Below are 21252 nucleotides of genomic sequence, written 5' to 3'. Positions count from 1 at the left end.
ACAGAGACATGGCGTGAAATATGTTCTGGATGACCAAAGGGAAGCATAATAGTCGGCTAATGCTGCAATGGCCATTATCTTACAGTGGACAGAGAGACTGCGTATGCTGCCACAAATCTTGAGTAGTGGGCTTGCTAAATGAAACATCAATAACAAAGTCATCAATAAACCAACCTGAGAAACTGTGGGAAACACAGATAATCCATTTACAGTACATCCATTAATAATAGCAGAGAGTGATAAATATTCACCAATACACATGCAAAGTAATAACACATTTCCAACTGAAATGCAGCTGTATTTCCCTTTAAGCAAACAGCTGTTGTGAGCTTAATGTGATCCATTATATGATCCATTAGAGCCTTGTTTTATGTTAACGCCTCACACATTTAAAGGGGCTTCAAGCAGAAAGCCATGTACGCCAGACTGCTGCAACCGAGTGGAAACAACTGTTATACGTTTGAGTGCAAGTTCCTGTTCTTCATGTTGAGAGTAGAGTCTTTGTCACAGGCTCATTAGAAATCATTTGTAAGTTCAAAAGGCCACATCCCATTTTCATGCAAACGCTGCCTTGTATCAAAAGGAAATCCTTGAAAGCTAAACCATCCTTTTAAAGCTTATTTGTGATTCTTCTAATGATTCTATTCTAAATAATAAGAGTATAGTACCAGTTGAAAGAAAGAGAAGTTCAGAGACATTATCTTTACAGAGGCAAATTGAGGTATTTTGTAACAATCCTGCTTGGCTAAAATAAGTTATCTGCTGAACAAAATGTAATCCCTGTGTGGCTCGTTATCATGCCTGTGTTTACACATGTGTGTGTGCGTGTATTTTCATAATCCAATGGTCTCCTGTGTGGTGGTAATTATTTGTTGTAACAGAGAGACGGAGAGAGGAAGGGGAAAAGAAAAAAAGTACTAAGGGAAATCAAGCTACATTTCATCTGTCTGTTTGGCAATATTTGATCAACCTCAGTGCAAGTGAGGACAAGGCAGCATAAAGAGAGATAACAAAGAGAAACATTGATAGAGCGAGAAGGATACACATTCACACATGGCTGCTGAAAGCCATCCCCAAAGTGCCTGACAAATATTGAAAGCCAAGGCTAAAATTGGACCTCAGCAATATGCGTTTGCAAAGCAGACTAAAACATATCATGTCAACATGTGCACATGGATCACTACGTCTCTGTGGAGATTACATAACAAAACACTTTCAGTGCTCCCTGCCTTATAAGGGGTGGTCTCCAATTAACTCACAGTCAATAAAATCAAACTGCATATTTACATAGCCTCCAATAGACACAGTGCTGTATGTATTAAAGAAGTCTGTGCAGGGCAAGTCCTAGGCAACATGCAGCAGATGTTCATTGACACTAACAAAGACGTTTAAGTTTAAGACTGTAGAGCTGTTGGTTTAATTGCTCACCAAATTAATTAGCACTAAATTACAAGGCAATGTTTTTCATCACTCTGTAACAGCGTGTGGCAGTCTTTCATCACGTTTTTCAATAATTTGGAGATGGGAACTGGCACAGACTTCAGATTGTGAGCTGGTGGGCAGGCTCAGTAAATCGATTGTGGGAGCGGAGGAATATCCTGGGTGTCAGGTGGTTACAGCACAAAAAGCAGCTTGAGTAGGTGGCTATAGTCTTTAAAAACCAGGCCCACGCAGTCCTCTAATATATACCTGAACACTTGTCTCCTTTGTGTGCTGCCTGCGTGGGTCCAGTGTATTTTTTTTAAATTTACAAAACAAGCATTGTCAACGCTAAAACCTAAAACAAATGTTTAAGTGTCCTCTGTGAATGTAGGCGAATGATGTTTGGCTAAACCCTGGGTATTCTCAAAGACAAAAGTAGCACTCAACAAAAACGTGTGATGTTGTATGTGTGCTAACAAAGGGAAATGCATCATATATAATCCTGCAAATGTCTTCAATTAGAAGCAGGATGAAACCGTCAAACTCACTTAACTAAGAAATATGCTTTGTGAAAAATAAATTACGTTACGTTCAACAGCCTCTCCAATCAGCAACAACATGCTTCCATAATGTGTTTGACTAGAATACTAATTGATTTGTCCCCTGGTCAAATGCATGCTTAGATTATGGCTCCCTGCTGTGAGCAAACAATCTGGGCTTGTATTTTGCAGGATTTGTCATCCACAGAACAAATCACTCCATTAGCAGAACCAGAAATGCTGTCAATTGCAATATCCTAGTAAATCGTCTGTGTTGGTAAAATAAGAACAGGTGGGAACAAGTTCCAATTACTCTAACGATGATCCAAAATGCTTTAGGGCTAGCATTAAGCTACTTTATAGCCTTATGCATTTGCCCGAAGGCTTAACGTTGACTGCATTATGACTCTGTCTGCAGGGAATTTCAAGGTTCAAGGTTCAAAAAACGGATTATAAAATAAACAGTCACATTTAAGGGGGAAATAATTCAATCACCCAATACCATCATAGTTCAATCAGTCAGTCTCTTATCCCTATCCTTCATTTGTCACTTGACCCCTTACTTAGTTTGTCATCTAAAAACAACTGTAAGCTACTGTACTATAAGGACAACATCTGTTTAATAATACTATGAAGAAATAGCTCCTAAACAAATTTCCATATAACAAGACATTATTCCGACCCGTGGAAAGAGATAAGGGCCTGGACTAGGGGGATGAGAGATGAACAATTAAGTTGTATACATTTAGTGATGATGCTTTTTGTTTTTCCCATTTACTCCATTGGCACATGGAGTTGTGTGTGTCCCCCATGAACTCGACATATCTAATATTCAACAATTGGTCCTCCTGCTTTGTTGCATCCCGAGACGTCAGAGTCTGTTTAATAAAAGAAGACCTTTAGTTTTTCCCACTACACTGCTGTGTTGTATCATTAATGGCCTGAGAAACTCTAGGATGCCTTAATGGGGCTAAACTGAGAGATAAGAAAATGCAAACAAGTCACAAAGGGGCATTTTCTTTTACATTGCAAACAGTTATTGGCAATTTGAAAATAAATGCTACAAATGGGGTCATTTAATACATTTAGAGCCCAGAGTTATATTGTGAGTAGTCTCCAGACAGCTTGCCTGCATCTACAAATACAATCTTAGAGAACAACACCAACTATTGTGTTATCCTATTTAGAAGCCTCCCTCTGAAGGGCATGATCTCAAACAATGTGTTATGAGCAGATCTCATACAAGGTACAAGAAACATAATAGTAGGTTGTCAATTAAATTGCATTGTTGCTTGTTTGGTGTGAGTGTATTATACATGTTCACAACTGTGTTCACTTGTTATGAAATGTTATGAAATATAAAGTTTAATGTGTATTATTTATTATTAAAGTACCCTTTTCTATCGCCCCTTAAAACGTGGCCTTCACAAAAGGCATAGAATTCATTAAAATAACAAAGTCAATGAAATTGGACAAGATAAAGGAATAATAACTTAAAACAGAATAAATGGAATATAAATGTATTGTAAAAAAAGGAATTGTGTAGTTATAGAATAGTTTCAATGTAGTAATACGTTAATCAGGGGAAAGGGGACAGAAAGTTCTTAGATAGATTTGAAAGTGGCTAAAGTTTGGTATATAAAAATATCAGTAGTTTTGCAAGACAGAAGCTAAAAAATGCTGCACCACATCCATTTCTGACACTGTAAGATAAAGGTTGAGAGGACATACCGGATTTATATTCTTTAAGCATATCAAAAACGTATTTATGACACAAGTCATAAAGTGGTTTGTAAAATAAAAGCAGCTTTATAATCTTTTATGGCTACCTGGAAGCCAGAATAAAGATTTAAGACTAAGTATAATGTGCTCAGTTCTCCTGACTCTTGTAAGAACTTCAGCAGCAGTTGAATGGTTGAAAGAGCAGATAACAGACGACAGCAGCAGCCCGTTCAGCATGAGATGAAGGCATGAAACAGGAAGTGTAACCTCTTGTTCTAGCATGTTGTCAGCAAAAGGACTAAGGGTTACTGCAATGATTGATTTATTAAACAAACATTTCTAACATAGTGTTGGGTCTTTATTTATATAAGAACATATTATATATTTTATTATTTATATAGAAATAATATCTTTGATTTTCCCTTCTGTAACTGAAACATCTGTTTAATGACCTAATACATCTATGTGTGTACTGTCTTTTGATTTAGGAGCAAAGTAAATCAGGTGTCATCTGCGTAGCTACAACTTTTCATATACAAGAGGGGTTTGCAAAGTCAACCTTTAGGAACATTGTCCAACATGTCCAACTCTTGGTATCACATTTTCTTCTCAAATGTCGGATCATAAAAATTACATTGTGCTAATTACCTGAGATTTTATGAAAAAATGTTGCATCAAAAAACAAATCCTCGATCAGCAACAACAGGCTAAGCTGTAGCCGCATATGTGCATGGAGAGCAGAATTGTGTAGAACTAAGTACTTTAATGTACTTTTCTTTCAGTCAGAAAATCACATCCTTGGTTCAAGTTGGCAAGGTGCCAGCTGAGAAAACCTTCCGAGGCAGGACAGAGAGACGGAGTAAGTCCTAATCCAGCTGCTGGCTGCGTTTGTGAGGAAAGCTTAACCTCATTCAAACACCAAGCTTCATTCACATGTCCTTTTGTCTAATTTCACAGTTCATAAACTCAAAACATTTTCTGGTAGTCTATTTGATTACCTGCTGAAAAATGTAATGGGATGCCTCATGTTGAATATATCCTGTAAAATGAGACTATTATGACAGTGACTGTTTACATTATGGCAAATGTATTGTTTGCATTAGCAATTACAAGGATAAGGAATTGTCATAGCACAGAAGCAAATATATGATTTTCTGAAGTGATGACAAAAATATTTAAACTTTTTGATTGGTAAACATTTGAAGCCAGATATACTGAACACGGAGATATTTTGGAAATATCACCGCCTACATAGAAATACAGACACAGATGTTAAAATTAAATCCTAACTCGTACGCAGCCATTATCTTGTCTGAGACTCATTGATATGTAAAACAGTGCAACTGACTTACTTGATATACTCAATGTACTGCTCATGCTCATTAGCATGGGCAAGTCATTATCGAACTAAATATATTCTTCTCACTGGGACCATCATCATTCAATTTTATTTTCTGATTTTGTGGACCTGGATCAAAAAGCAATTTCTGCAAAAAGTTTCAAACTCCGATCAAACTCTTTTTAGACACAGACTGATTTTGTTACTTCCCTCAACCAAGCCATATAAATCCCTCTGATAGATACTGGTCCACGGTTTTGAAATGTTACTCTGAACTGTATTGCTTTACAAAACTAGGTTTCAAAACAGTAATTTGCGAGGAAATGTGGGGATTTGGGTACAGGATGTATTTGCCTTTATGTTACTTAGTAAGCATGAACTGTACTGTATGTGCAGATCCTGTTATTATTCCATAATTAATCCACTGGCAAACATCAGGCTAATTAATCTACAACCGTAATTAGAAAAGTCTGGCTGCTCAGTGGTGCTGAAACAAGCAGGTCAACAGGGATGCTGCTCACATCTGACCATGTTGTAAAATGTCAGGAAATGTTGTAATAGATAACAAATATGTGAACTGAGACACAGTTGTTACAAATTATCACAAAGGACATGTAGAGATGAAACAGTGGAAATAACAATGTTAACGTTCTATGGATGGCTACCAAAGAGGGAGAAGTGGACCTAGGTTGGCGAAGCAGCTCATTAACGTTATAAAAAACAAGACATCACACTTACCCTGACTTGTCCGACAAACAAATTGGCCTCCTCTTCTTGAACAGTAAAATTAGTGGTTATGGTCGGGTCAAACTCAGGGTCATTATCGTTGACATCAGTGACGACAATGTTCACAGTGGCAGTGGATGTCTAAAGAGAATAAATAAAGAGCACAATAAAATACAGTGTTATTCAGTGGTACTGCTTTTAGACGACATCCTGATCAGGAAATAACTGGCTTTTAAAGACACAGTCTGTACAGTTAGGAAAGGACTATGAATATTATCGCATCCAAATAAAAAAGTCCTTAAACATCCAGGTGAATTAATCATAAACACATTATAATTTCAGTTAGGAAGTTAGGAGGTATTGATAACTGAGTAAAGAAGTGTACTCTTTTCTGGATATCGAAGATCAGAGGTGGTGGGCTATGACTATTTCCATAAAGCTCTCTGCACTATTACCCTCATAAATAATTTCTTACATAAACAGCAGAACCATTTGGAGTTGTAGATCTGTAAAGAAATTGATAATGAAAATGTAAATTTGTACGATACTTGACCCATCCCGAACAACCTCACAGAGCTGCTAAATGACTCTTAGTCTTGTTAATACTTAGAATTCAAATGAATGTCAAATGACTTACATCCACATAGACAGTGTCACAACCCCTATCACAAAACTATTAACTGTGTGGAGGGATACGCCTACACACACTTCAATTCTGTCAATGATATCAAGCACAATTTGTACACCCACACTAAATATTTTTTACAGAAAACATTACGTATTACTTCAGGGTGTATTGACCTTCAATACTCTGGGCAGATGTATTTAATTATTAAGATCACAGTGTTGCAGAATTGGCTGGGCCAAGTATCTGGGATAAAAACATGAAATCAGATCAATCCTACTCCCTTTCTGATTTTACATTTTTACTTCTAGGGTCAGGACACATCACGTAATGATTCCCCATCAAAACACATTTATTTCAACACTGGACATTTTTATGGTTTTCTAGTACGTCTAAGTTGTAGACAACATTTTACTCATGTTCACATTATTTAAAATGATATATCTGCGTGTGTTTGCATCATGTTTGTTTTATCTCAAAGCAAAAATACCTCAAGCGTCATTTGAGGTGTTCATTCATTTGGAAGGCCAACGTGATGCAATGTAATGTGGTTCACCTTCAAACCATGACACACACACACACTCCTATAAATCAACATAGAATAATGGCTAAATATGTGTTATCTATAAACTCTCTGTGCACTGGGACAAAGCTCTGTGCAAATAATGGCATAAGTGGTCTCCTTTGGGGGCGGGAGGATTGGCGGGTTGGCCCTTGAAAGAAAATAAACTTCCCATAATGCAGCAGTTTGAAGTTGCCCTGGCAGATGAGACACTCATCGCAGCAATGTCACGAAGGAAATGACCTAGTTAATGTCACCTTCATCTCACTCTCTGTTGGGAATTCCTCCATCATTGTTTTCTTTGTACAAGCTTCTGAGACATAATGATTCCTTTCATGAGCGTCTTCAGATGGCAACCCATGCTGAACGCCATCACACATCATGCCACTGTCTCCCTTTCACAACCAGGATACAATAGGACGCCTCTCTCCATCAGTCGGTGATGGGATCTACTTATTTCCAATTTCACAGAAGACCTGAAGCCAATTAGCTTCTCCATTCTGGCGTGGGTGTTCTTATCAAAGGCAAAAATCCTTCCCTCTCCAACCAGGAGTGTGATTAATGAGTTCTTATTATTTATTTAACATAAAATAGTTAGAGCTATGTGATGCCTTCTGTCCTTGCTGTCTGAAACATCCTGAGGTGGCTGAAGGTGCTTTTCACTTTTAGTTACAACCCTGACCAGAAGTCATGTTGCAAGGACTGATATAATCATGTTGTTATGTAGTGCCTCCTCTAAGGGCAAGAACAACTCCTTTATCCAGCATCCCTTTTGGGATCTGAGTCTGCTTGGTGGTTATGATTACAGCTCACACTGTTGAGAATGCACAATTTGAAATATTCCTCTTTCTCCTACTATATTTACAACTTCACTTTTCTCCTCCATGTTTGCCAAATTACTTTATCAACTGGATTTGCAACATCACAAGATCCCACAAGAATAGCTACAGCTGTTGAAATTGTATTACCAATTCTCTACTGGTCGACACATTTGACCCTAAAGCGGTATATTCTGTCATATTGCGCTATATTTTTGTACACTAATTTTTCATTTAATCGTTTATTTGAATAGGGACAATGCACATTAATGAACACTTTAGACAAATAATGCTTCAAGTGTAAATATGCTGGATTTTAGCTTTGAGCTCATTTCCATCCGTAGTCCCTGACATACAACATATAAGAACATGACATTTGTAAACATAGCAAAAAATAAATACATGATATGCAAAAAGAGCAAGAGCAGCATACACAAGTATTTACCACATGGCAGTACACTATAGCAGCAACGACATATTAAGTGCAAGAGATGATACAAGAGATGCATAAAGTGCAAGAGGAGATACCCCTGTGTTAAAGTGCATTTAGCGGTGATTGCACGTCTGGTTGTTTCTCAACCATTCTTTGAGTTGACCTTTAAAACTATTGAGAGTGGGACAATCCCGTATCTCAGTTGGGAGGCTATTCCACAATGAGCTGCCTTTAATGGAGAGGACATTTTGTCCAAAAGTGGTCAGTCTACGGTGGACTTCACAGTCTCCTCTGGTTTCTGACCTAGTGCAGCATCCAGTGAGTTTTCTGTGGATGAATTCCCCTAAGGGAGGGGGGGCCAGTCCATGTAAACATTTATAAAAAAAATACATACTTTTAAAAGACTTAAAATGGTCAAAACTCAAGAAATTGTGTTTTTCAAGGATGGTACAGTGGTGGTATGAATTTGGCTTTCTCTCAAACACCTTGATAGCTCTCTTGTACAGCTGTTCTATGGGTTTCAGGTTTGTGGCACAAGCAAACGACCAGTTTGTCAAACAGTATTCAATGTGGGATAGAATCATACAGTGGAGGTATGACTTTGCAGCATTGACAGCTAAGAAAGGTCTAATTTGTGGTATTGGATACTTTCTTAATATGTTTCTTAAAAGTCAAGTTCGAGTCCATTATGACTCCAAGATACTTAAAGTACTAGTTCTATTTCTGCGTTTAAAAACACATGGGATCCTTCGATTTTGACTGGTCGTTTACTGAACATCATGCATACTGTTTTTTTTGCATTTAACTGTAAGCAAATGTTGTTCAGCCAGTGTTGAACCTTGAATGATTATTTCTAGTATTATTCGAAGTATTATGAAATGTGTGTGCATGTGTCACGTCAGGGGGGAAGACAGCTTGCCCATCTCTTTGGGTCAGGTTCCCATGGTTACTAAAGTTCAGTGCTAATTACACATCCAAATCCCTGGACTTCTTCTCCTTTTCTCTGTCGCTCTCTCCTCTCTGCGCCCTCCTCCTGTGCTTATTTTGATCGTTTCCCTGTAGCCAGACCTTTCTGGCAGCACTTCGTCTCACTGAATGAATTCCTCACCCTCACCCTCCCGTAACCCCTTCACCCTCTCAGTCGTCCGACTTCCTTCCTGTTGTGACAGTCCTGCCTTTGACATTTAGCCCACAGGCAGCCAGTAATTCACTCTGCGGACGACACATTTCGCACAGGTAAAGGGTGTCAGCTTGTACAATCTGTCCATCAATATTAGGACAAAGTGCAGCGACTTGTGGTTACCTCATTCTGTGAAGCAAAGCCCCATCTTAGACTCTCTTTCTTTGATTTGCTCTCTGACCTTGTCACTGTCCATCTCTCATAGCCCACCCTCTCTAGCTATGTCATTTTGCACTCCTACAGTTCTGGGACAGTCAGAAATACTGGCAGTGCATATGCTCTTTTTACAGCTCCACTTGACCGACTCACGTAGTTGCCAACAGATGACAAGGAGCTGTAGTTCTGAGTGTTTATGTGTGCGCAGGTGAGAGGGTGGCAATCAAGATCGCTCCAGTGACAGCTCATCAGCTAATGTTCATTACCTATCACACACAGCATTTTAAAAGGAAACCACATTTCACCTCTGCATGGAGACGAGACAGCTGTGAAAACTGAGCCAACTGAGGTGAAGTCTAATTAAATTAAGACGGTTTATATGATTATCTGCTCTCGGTGGGAGACGGAGCAGCAAGCATTCACTTTCAGTTATAGTGTCTGCTGTTTCTCTAGGCTGAGTAACAGAGACAGCTCAGTGAGTGTAAACACGCAAACCTCACAACTGCTCCTGAAGTGAATGGGAAGTGGATTAAAATGTTTCAATTAGAGATTGGTTACTATTGATGGAAATACTACTCGGATGAAAATATCCCTTCTGTAGCTGTAAAAGAGATATACCTGTGAGGATAACAAAGTGATGTCACAAGGGTTGTCAGGTGTGTTTTTGGAGCTTGACCCATATTAGGAGTGGGAACTAAAGCTCTGGGAATATTGCCTTTTTTTGCTTTAAATTTCACCATACCTTTTTTAGAAGTGCAATATATAATCGCTGCATGAAACAAGAACAATCTTTGCATGTGGGATAGCCACTGTTTGCCATCTCAAGATGGATAGAGATACTGGTGCTTCTTACCCCTACTTTGCAGCTATATACCTGTATTGCATCTGCTTTTAATCTTGATCCACTTCAGTCAACTCTGCCTATCCACTTTGCCTAATATGTATTAGAAAAAGTAGGAATAAGGGGTATCTTATCTTATATTAGCACGATAAGCTACAATAATGCACTGCATTTATTTTATGGCTTTTCACAAATCCAAAACTGTCTTAATAATGTCCCCTTTTCCCATGTATTATTCGCTTATTTTTTCCTTATATTTTAGTTTTTTCCATGGTATTGTTTCAGAATCAATATCAGGACACATAAGGCAGACATGATATGGAAGTCATCATTTTGGAATTATATCAATGAGTAAATAAATCCCACTTAGGCAAAATCGCACATTATCATTTCCATAAGCAGGCAGCCTGAATTCATATTGTGTCAAATTGGTTTGGCACACAGAAGTGGTTCTCCTGACGCTTATCATACCGCAGATTTGATGAATTTGTGTCCGAAAAATTATTAAATAACCACTTTGTGTTCCAACACAATGAAGGACTTTGGTTAAGCGAGCCACATTTTTCAGTTAACAAGCCCATATGAGAAGATTTCATTTGAGTTCAAAGTGTTCAAAATGTATGAGGATCGCAGGCGCTGAGGAATCAGATGAATTGTTTAATAAAGAGATTTATGCCTCACCCCTCCAGGGTTGCCGTCGGAGGCTGTGACAATCAGACGGTACTGATCTGTGGTCTCTCTGTCCAGAGGGTCTCTCAGAAGCAGAAGACCAATTCTATAGAGAAGGGTCAGAGAAGAAACACATATCACTATTACACACATCAGACAAACAAACACAATACAGGACATCGTGTATTTAAGTCCTCACATATCTTGTTTGAGTCATATGAAGAAAGAGCATTCATTTAAAGGGATTTATTTCCCTAGAAATGTTTAAATACTTGATCGCTGATGCAACAGAGTGTGAGGGAGAGGGCTACACTTCAGACTGTATTTACTTCCAGATAAGACGGATGTGCAAAATATGGTTGCTGATAGAGGAGGAGGATTTTTAGGCAAAGAGCAGGTGGGCTTTTAAAAGCTCCCACTCTGTCTTTCTCTCTCTGTAGCCTGCCTCTTGCTCCCTAAGCACATGGACTACAGACAGAAAGATTCATGTTTTCTTTTTTAAATGACTGCAGCAGACACAGCGGCCCTCCTGCTCGTTCAAAAGGTATAATTTGGCATTCCAAAGTGTGGATGCATTCCAAAGCAGGACGCTGAATTATCTTTGTTTTCACACACAGGCACACAAGACACGCGAGTGCAAGTGCATGCTCAAAACACAGCGTGCACAAAATAATTCCACTACCACACTCAAGAGAGGCTCTGTCAAAACCGCAAATGGAAGGGAAGACAAATGCATCGAAATGCACTGCTAGATTAATGCCTGCTGCAATTCCCTGCTGTCCCCTTGCTACTTCAAATGTCTAATTTAAAGCTCCTTTGGCCAAACAGTCCAGGCAGAACCACGCTGCTGCTTCTTCCCTGGCTCTGCGGTCCATAACCATCCAACTATAGAGCCTCATCTTTAAAATCTGACAAGCACCATTACAGAAGCCTCCATTTACATTGTCTATTTTTCAATGCACTTGCCCCCTAGTTTTGGTGGACACGTTGCTTTCAATCGAATACATCTGATGGGCGGTTCAAAAGGGCAAACACAGCTTTCTAAAAACACTATACAAATGCAGCACAGCATCCTTCACTGGCCGCTGTGCTCATGTTTATTTATACATAAGCACAAGAGTAAAAAATAGGCCACTCTGTGCTCACTGAAGCTTAAAGTAAAGGAAAGTGATGTGAATAAGATAATGAAGATATACAGTGATAATTGTCATAATTACGGTAATAATGATGATGGTCTTGATGCTCATGATGACAAAGATAAGATTGATTAATGCCACTAAGGCAGTCTGGGGAGTTTGTTCCTCACTGCAGCTGGAGTGCAGAGCCACACTTGAGCAGCTGGGTCTGAGAGGTTCACTGATCATGGGAGATAGCGTCCTGCCTCTTCTCCCCAGCCACCACAAATGAAAAGATGTTGTCAGACTGACAGGGTGCTCTTGACACCATTGTATAGAGCGACAATGGTGCAGGTTAGAGGCTGTGCATCTGAGTCACACTTAGTCAGTCTTTCATTCTGCTCAGATCGTGTCTCTGAATGGTAAATTGGGCTTGATGTACAGGACTGCCAGGTGGCATCAATGTTTTCACCTCTGATACAACAACTTTGATATGCTAACAATCACTTAAAATAAGATTAGGACATAAGAGACAATTATACTCTTATTACACTCCAATGATATCATTTTCAAAAATCTAGTTTTGTGTCAATTTAATGAGAACTGAGTGCAGTGTTGTTTCACAGGTCTTTCATATGAGCCCTTTTTTGTTTCAGTTTCAATTTCACTTCAGCCAGACTGCAGCCTGCCAACTGGATACTTGAACACTGAAAAGGCTTAAGTATCAAAGTTGGCTTGGCCTCCTGGTGACGTTTCTGTGACTTTGAGATGCTCCAAAACAGGGTTGGCTAAGAAAGGCTTCGATCAACAAAAAAGAACAAGATCTTTTGATTAAAGCCGACTGATGCTGGAACTTTGAGGCTGTAACTCAAATTCATATGGGAAAAAAACAAGTTATCACCATGTAGTAATATAAACACAAATCCTAATCAAACAACATTGATAAAGAATCCTTAAACAATTGGGATAAATACATATTTTCCAGTAAAATAATAAAGATGTCAGTGTTCTTTAATGGAAAAACAATAACATTTTTTTTAAATGACTGGACACAACTTTGACCTTGGTCTGGCTAAAATGTCAGTTTTAGTGTGGTCATCAGGCAGAAACTTTCCAGTAACTTTTTGAATCATAGATATATTTTGCGAGCATACTATTCAGAGTCAGTGTAAGAAAAGTATACTGAAGATGTGACTTAGGTGATCATCACTCCCAGCAGACCTGGGACTTCACTAGAAATACTCTAGACTTGTTTATGATGTGTGACCCCTCTGCAGTTAAGTATGTCATTACTGAATGCTTTCTGTATAGCGACTGGTGGCTGACGGACTCTGAGCCATTGATTCAAGGCTGTGACATGCCCTCTACTATAATGGTGAGTGAGTCTGAAGCATTCCCATCTTTCCCTAGGAGAACCTGCCACATGTATAGGTTGTTATAGACTTGAGAGTTCATTATTCATAATAGCTGGATTGAGCCAACCTCACAGCCTGAATGCAAACGATGCAGCAATGTGAAAACCCCTTCACTGAATCATATCAAAGTCCTGAGTGGTTGAAAAAGGAGAGCGTGAAGTTGGGCTCTGTAGTGCACACTCATCAAGTGTACGAGCTAATCATGATTTGATTCATCATCTGCTCGATCAGCACCTGTTTTGCTTGAAGTTTATATATTACGAGGTTGCCGAGAGCCTGTGATGTGATTGTTATATTTCTGCCACACAGAGAATGCATTAAAGGATGTGTATCTATCTCAACAGGATTTACGTCGTATCTGGTATAAGAGATTACAGTGCCAACAATCGGTATCTCCCATTGTTTCATCGTGTCGTTGCTGCTATAGCCGCTTTGGAACCATAAAGTAAAAATCCCCCCATTAAACAAACAAATCTAAACAGTGGAGCAGATTAAAAGGAAACAAAAGGCAGGGATACTCTGCGGCAACACGGCTTGGCCTTGCATAGCTGAAAGACTGGGGATGGAGACAAAAGAGGATTTAATCAATTAGCGAGAAACGTGTCTGGCAGGGTCCTGCAGTTTCAGTCTCCCTGCGTCTCTCCCCTCCATATTCGCTTGCTTTTTAATGTTAAAAAGCACTGACCACTTTAATAAATCAAACCTTTTCCTTGCTCCCTGGGTGAGTGAGGCGGGTTATTCAAATGCTAACGTTGATTACAGAAGGTAAGGTCAGATGTTTGTTGCATATATTAACTTAACTCATGTCATTATTTGGGTATCCACACGTTATCTTACTCCTGTTGTTTCTGTCTACTTTACATATGACATCCACTGCATTGGTATTCCTCCCATGTTTGTCTTTCAGTTTTGTTTTCACTTCCTAAAGCTATACAGATTGTAAGTCCCTCTTTGGCAAATTAGTGATTTGTGACCTTGGGCTATCCAAATTAATTTGACAAGAACATTGGCATCATGGTCACAAATAATCACCTAAGGCAATTTGTGAGCGTAAACAGGTGTGCTTTTCCAACTTGGTTCATTGGGATTTCTGATGGTGACAGCAACCAGTGTCAGTGTTCATAAAACAAAGGATAAATTGGCTCATGAATCAGCCAAACCCAATTATTGGCAAGTCAGCAACTAGTCCCTACCATCAAAATCCCTACGCCTCTCATTCCTTCTTCCCCACAGCCCCATTCGCTCTTGCGGTCTATATCATCAGAGGGAAGCTAATGATGATAGACAGACCCTGACTGGTTTATCTGAATGGCCATCACGGTGAAGGAAGGAACACCATGGCTCAACATTTTTTTTTAATGTGTGTCCATATATGTCCTTTGGACTTGAAAAACAACATTAAACACAAATGCTTATCGAAGACTTTAATAGTAGAGTTGTCCTTGTCCATGCGATAAAACAGCCAGTGTACACAACGGAGTTGCCTTGTTGCTAAATAAATAAAATATTGATAGACTTTCAAATTGATGTCACAGTTGAAGAGTGCCCTTGCAGAACTATATCACAATAATGACATGCCAACCTAGCACAGCATTTCGCATCCATTCGTTTTCAATACAACACTTATGTTCAACTTAAGAGATAGGTAAGGCAAAACACATATAGACAAACATATTCACACCAACAAACTAATTACAGGTTAATGAAGTAACCTAAATGTTGTTTAACTCTGAGAGGAAACAAGAGACCTTGGATGAAATGCATGCAGACCCAAAAAGGACATGCTTTTCCCTATTCCCATTTTATAACCCTTTTACATATGGAGCTTATGAGAAAAATGCCATTCATTCATAATTGACTAGCCTTTCCATCCACCCATACAACCCTTCTCAAGTTGGCCTTGGCTAATACACCTTATGAGGCTCCATCTACTAAAGAAATATCTAGACTTACGTTTCAGAGAGGTTGAAGACCTTCTGGGAATCCCCACTCACAATGCGGTATGTGATCGGGTCATTTTCTCTGTCTGTGGCCTAGGGGAAGGAAAAGAGGAGCAGGATCTTGAAGTTCAAATAGTGCCATTATAGTTGAAGACTATGAGATATGACAGCTGGGCAACTAGGAAGCTGCAGTGGAGCGCACTAGAGAGCACAGCATAGTGAAATATGAAAAAAGGGAGAAAAGGTGTGGTTGCTGAAACTATAATATGCCTTATTGACAATTTAATCAAACAACAGCATGATACTGATTGCCTCATTACATTTAAAATATCCTTATTTGGATGTGCAGATTTGTGGGTTAGAGGCTCACCTGCAGATTAACCAGAATGGCTCCAATCCTCATAGCCTCGCTGATTTCCAGGTTGTATGTGAGGAGAGGGAAGCGTGGAGGGCTCTGGTTGTTGGGAGGCAGAACCTCAATGTAAACTGTAGTGATTGAGCTCCTGGCAGAAAGAAAAGCACACATCAGCCCAATGACAGCACTAGTTTCTCCTTGAAACCTATTGAGCCGTACTGAAGTGCCGTGCCCAGAGCAAAGTGAAAAAAGTGCTATGATTTATAATGTTGATCCAAAAAAAAGAAAAGAGAAACAACTCAACAAGTTTTGATCGCATTTCTTTTAAGTGGGATATTTATCTGGGACACAGTGGTATAATTCAAGTTTTTTTTTTACATTCCTAAATGTCACAAACACAAGCCTTTTATTCATGATTTGTTTATGATTGAAAAACCTACTTCCAGAGAATTAGCCTACTTGTTCTCGGTACTGTAAGTCACCGCAGGAAACATTTAAATGGAACTGACTGCCTTTATCATTTATTCATTCATTGTGACATCTTTTGTTGAACTGCTAAAGGTACATGTTAACAATGATGTGACAAGCTGTCATTATGTCAGCCAGTAGCCTGCATTAGTGATGTTGTAATCCTGGACAGTGTAAAATGTCTTAGCCAGTCTTACTAAAATGAAATAAAAAAGGCCCCTATTGCTGCCCCCCCCCCAAAAGTCTTATACTTCGAGGTTGAGAAGTCACAATAGCAAAAAATGTTTAGTCGTTGTAGTCATTTCTTTATAACTGGTAACTTATAAAACTGAATTTCTCCCTTGGGTGATTAATAAAAGGTTCATCTTCTTCTTCTTATACATTTTTAAAAAGACCATACTTCTCTCTAAAATGTCTATCTATTGTTACTACATCTGCTGAAAATCTGCTTCTATCAAAAAAAACTAACTATACCAATCTGTAGCCAAATAATTCATTAAATTCACCCTGGCATCGTGATGGCATAATTCCAGGATAAAGAGGAGATATTGTATCCAACAAATCTCATACCAGGTTTGTTAAAGTGTTAGATAAAACAATACCATCTGTGTTTTGGTTCAGAAAAGTTTGTGAGAATTGTTATTTTGTTTGGTAATTTACCCCAGAGAAAACTCTGTAACATTCGAAAGCTAACATGTGAATACATATGAAAAAATATTGAATAAAATAAAACTCTTTGCAACCCTGAGAAGACACACACAAAAACACTGAAACAACTAATAATGTTTCAATTAAAGAGGAATGAATAGCACCTCATATTAAATACACTTCATTCAACTGATGCCGACATTTTGTTCAATGTTCAAATGAATCACTCTTTAAAAGAGAGCTACTACACAATACCTTCTCTGGATCTCTGGTGCGTTGTCAGAGGCCTTGACGGTCAGAGCGTAAGATTGTCCCACAGTTACAGTGACACCAAGAGCCACAGTGATGCGTCCAGTGCGATTGCTGATGATGAAAATTCCCTGGGCACCTGCCAGTATCTCATAGGTCACCTGACCATTCAGTCCCTCATCAGCATCTGTTGCAGTTAACTGGGACAATGGACAGAGAAAAAGAGACAAACATAAGTTTGTTTTGATATTTCTGTGTGTTATAGCTGCCAGCAAATTCCTCACTGAACCCCTCTATCGGTAAATAATTCTCAGCAGGGGGTTTGGACTGATTTGAAGTGCTACCAGAGTATTGAAGATGAAAAGAAAAAAAGCACAATTTAAATATATATAATATCTTGCATAGTTTGTTATCAAATGAATTAGGTAGACACCATTACCTTCAAGTCAATTATTGAAGGCACCCCGCTGCTTTTAATTATGAACCATCATGATGCAGTTGGCTTCATATCTTTAAGGCCTTGAAACTTTAATCCGAGCTGCCCAGACCTCCTCTTTTCATGCTCCTGACATTGGAGCAAAAGCTGTAGCATCAAATAAGCAGCAGCATTCTCCCGGGGCCTGAGGCTCTCATAAACGGCTTATAAAAATCAGTTAAGCGGTCGTTCCCAACACTCTGTGACCCCTGGCCTCATTTCAAGGAGGGCGAAATGGCAGATTTTTAAGGCAGATTAAACTTGACCTTTTCTGCGTCTGACATTTTTTTAGAGAGGTTTTGCGGAGAGGACATATCAACTGAAAGAAGAAAAGATCATGCACTGACTACCAAATATGGGACAATAAAATGATTAAACCCTCCAACATAAATACAGATATAGCAGGGGTTACATTTACATTTTTGGAGGCTGTAAGTGCATATACAAGTACACATGTCCTGTGCATGTGCATATGAGATTGCTTTTAGTTGGTATTAGTATGGGTATATGTGCATGTATGAAAAAAAAGGGGAAAGGACATGTATGACCTTTAAAGTGCTTTAATTAAATAATATAAACAATATTCCAAATCCATTAATGCATTCAAAAATATGAAATCACATCTAGGTTGCAAAATCCTTTTTAAGCAAGGGGAAGGATTGATTAACGGCCATCAGTAATGCCTACTGTTATAAATTAGCTTCAGCCATCACAGCAGCTGATCTGCTGGATAAAAGGTTTCCCAGGCATGTGCACTCAGGACGGAGAGACACATTCACCTTGACTTATCTGTGATAAGGGAACTGTTCCAGGGGTTCGCCTGTCAACACAATGCACTGGATTGCGGTGCTTATTTTTTTACTTTGAGCATGAAAGAACGGGAGTGTGAGAGATTCTTTACAACGGGGACAAAGACGGAGGCGTAAAGCACAGTGCCAGAGCAAAAGAGGAGAAGAGAGGGAGAAAGGCAAGAAAGGATTGTTGAAATGATTACCTGTAGAACCGTCTCCCCGGGCTGCATGTCTGTGAAGACTTCAACGCTGTAGGAGACCTCGGGAAACGTGGGCGTGTTGTCATTGGCATCAATGACCAGGATGTTCACAGTGACCGGGGTACTCTGCTGGACGCCATCCGTTGACACCATCTGTAGACAAAAGAAATATAAATACATACGTATATTGTAGTAAACAATATATTTTGGAAATAAATCCGAGGACTGATTTCTTTATATTCAAGCTTATGCTTTCAGGACTGTTTTGCTTTGAAAAGACAACCCACCTTCATTAAGTCAATTACACTTTGCCTTTGTATTCAGTATGTTCATCTTGCATTCCCTTAACATTGGAAATGCCTTTAAAGAGATGAGATGAGAGGGCTTGTATAAAGCTTGACTGAAGGGCAGTTTGCAAACTGAGCAAACGGAATGTTTATAAGTTCTTGGCAGCTCTGATCTACTTGGCAGAGACGGAGAAAATGGACTGAGAACAATACATCAAGTGTGTGAGAGAGAAGATCTAAACAAATGTGGCACAGCAAAAGAATATGGGACATTGGTTTTCCTCGAGAATTTGAACTCAGCCCTAAAATGGTTTTGCTGTACATCAGGAAGATTCCTTTAGTAGCAGAGCTATACATTTCCAGAAACAGCAGCTTCTTTCTCTCCTTACAAACAGAGTCCCTATTTCCTTAGCCAATCGTACAAGGGAGAAGGCCAGACATGTTTTGGGAGCCAAGACATAAAACAGATTAGGATTGACTGAGTTATCACAGATCTATGTGAAGACACTCCAAATGTACACACATGTGCTGACACATCTATGCACATACACGCGGAACAAATGTAAACAATGTCACGCCTTGTTCCTTATCTCTCTCTTCCTCACTCACACAAGTAGTCAGAACCAACACAAATAATAAACAATGAAGGCTGATATTTATCTAAATTAGATCTGTGTGTACACTCTCCCTCCAGTCCAGGATACAAAGCGTAATTATTAGGGCTGTCAAGTTAACGCGTTAATAACGCGACCGGGAGGGAGTGTGTATGTGTGGCGCGACTCGCGCGAGCGAAGCACACCTTACGTGTTGTTGTTGTTGTTGTTAGCATCTGGTGCTAGCTAGCTGCGCTAACGGATATAAGGAGCTGTTTCAATGACATTTCGCCGAGCACTTGACTTTATGCAGGTAGCCAGACAGTGGCACATTGTACGAAAAGTCAGCGCACTCAGCACGGATAGTACGCGCTACATGATTGCAGCGTCCAGGCAGCACACGTTCGAGCATATATGCCTTGAGCGGCACATAGCTGCAACGATCCATCACAGTGTACACACACACACACACACACACACACACACACACACACACACACACACACACACACACACACACACACACACACACACACACACACACACACACACACACACACACACACACACACACACACACACACACACACACACACACACACACACACACACACACACACACACACACACACACACACACACACACACACACACACACACACACACACACACACACACACACACACACACACACACACACACACACACAATTATTGTATGAGAGAGGTTCCAGGTTGAATTGAGGCGAATATTTGTAATGTTCAGGTTGTTGTGTTTAATATTCATGAGAATATTTGTCATTGTTCAAATTATATTAAACAAACATATAAAGCATATTTGTCCACTCATATGTTGATAAGAGTATTAAAAACTTGAAAAATATCCCTCTAAGGTACATTTAGAACAGATAAAAAATGTGCGATTAATTTGCGATTAATCGCGATTAACTATGGACAATTATGCGATTAATCGCGATTAAATATTTTAATCGACCGACAGCCCTAGTAATTATACATTGATTTGATGCTTCTTTACGCTAAGACAAGATTCTTCTCTTTGAAAATCTCAGACAACATTATCTTCAGCAAAGCAAATGCTTTCAAAGCCTCTGTACTATTGTCTAATTACAATCATGTTAACAAGCTTTAAGCAAGACAACATAAAGCAATGCATAACTTGTATTGTTAGAGAATGACACATTAATTTAACACATTGTGTTGATTTATGTACTCGTGAATTGAACTAGTTGTATGTTAGATTTAGATACAAAGGCAGCTTGTGAAATGTCAGTTTGGATATTTCTGCAGCCGCAGGATGTCGGCAGCTTTCAGGCAAAAACACTGCTGTACAGAAGGTCACCTGCATTTTTGCAGAACTAAAAGAAACAATGATATGTGTTAAACTGAGGAGAATACTATTAGGTCAGAGTTACATGGTGTAGTGCAGTAGGTCTTAGTAGGACATATTTACTGATAAATAGAAGAGAAACAGAATCAGATAAGAGGGACGACTACAACAATTCAGTTCTTATTTATGAAAATATGATTTATGATCTTTTTAGAATCAAACTCTGATCCAAGTGTACTATAGGTATCGACCGGTATCCAGTTTCACAATTTTTGAGGCCAAAATGTAATGCAAAATCTTCAGTATATAATTATATTTATCAAACTTTCCTGAACTG

At 39.1% G+C, this 21252-nt stretch overlaps 1 protein-coding gene across 1 annotated transcript in view; it reads right to left on the bottom strand.

Moving 5' to 3' along the window:
• pcdh15a (protocadherin-related 15a) overlaps positions 1 to 21252 on the bottom strand; it is a 159696-nt gene that overhangs the window by 58679 nt on the left and 79765 nt on the right. The window contains exons 13-18 of the mRNA XM_034151808.1: positions 18692 to 18841; positions 17229 to 17422; positions 15873 to 16005; positions 15516 to 15595; positions 11045 to 11138; positions 5761 to 5889 (exon numbers count right to left, since the gene is read on the bottom strand). Of these exons, the coding sequence (XP_034007699.1) occupies positions 5761 to 5889; positions 11045 to 11138; positions 15516 to 15595; positions 15873 to 16005; positions 17229 to 17422; positions 18692 to 18841 (780 nt within the window). The remainder of the gene's footprint in view (positions 1 to 5760; positions 5890 to 11044; positions 11139 to 15515; positions 15596 to 15872; positions 16006 to 17228; positions 17423 to 18691; positions 18842 to 21252) is intronic.

The sequence above is a fragment of the Trematomus bernacchii genome, unplaced genomic scaffold (assembly GCF_902827165.1).
Source record: "Trematomus bernacchii unplaced genomic scaffold, fTreBer1.1, whole genome shotgun sequence".
Lineage (NCBI taxonomy): Eukaryota > Metazoa > Chordata > Actinopteri > Perciformes > Nototheniidae > Trematomus > Trematomus bernacchii.
The sequence above is the reverse complement of the archived record's forward strand: the minus strand, read 5'-3'. Positions and strand labels throughout refer to the sequence as shown.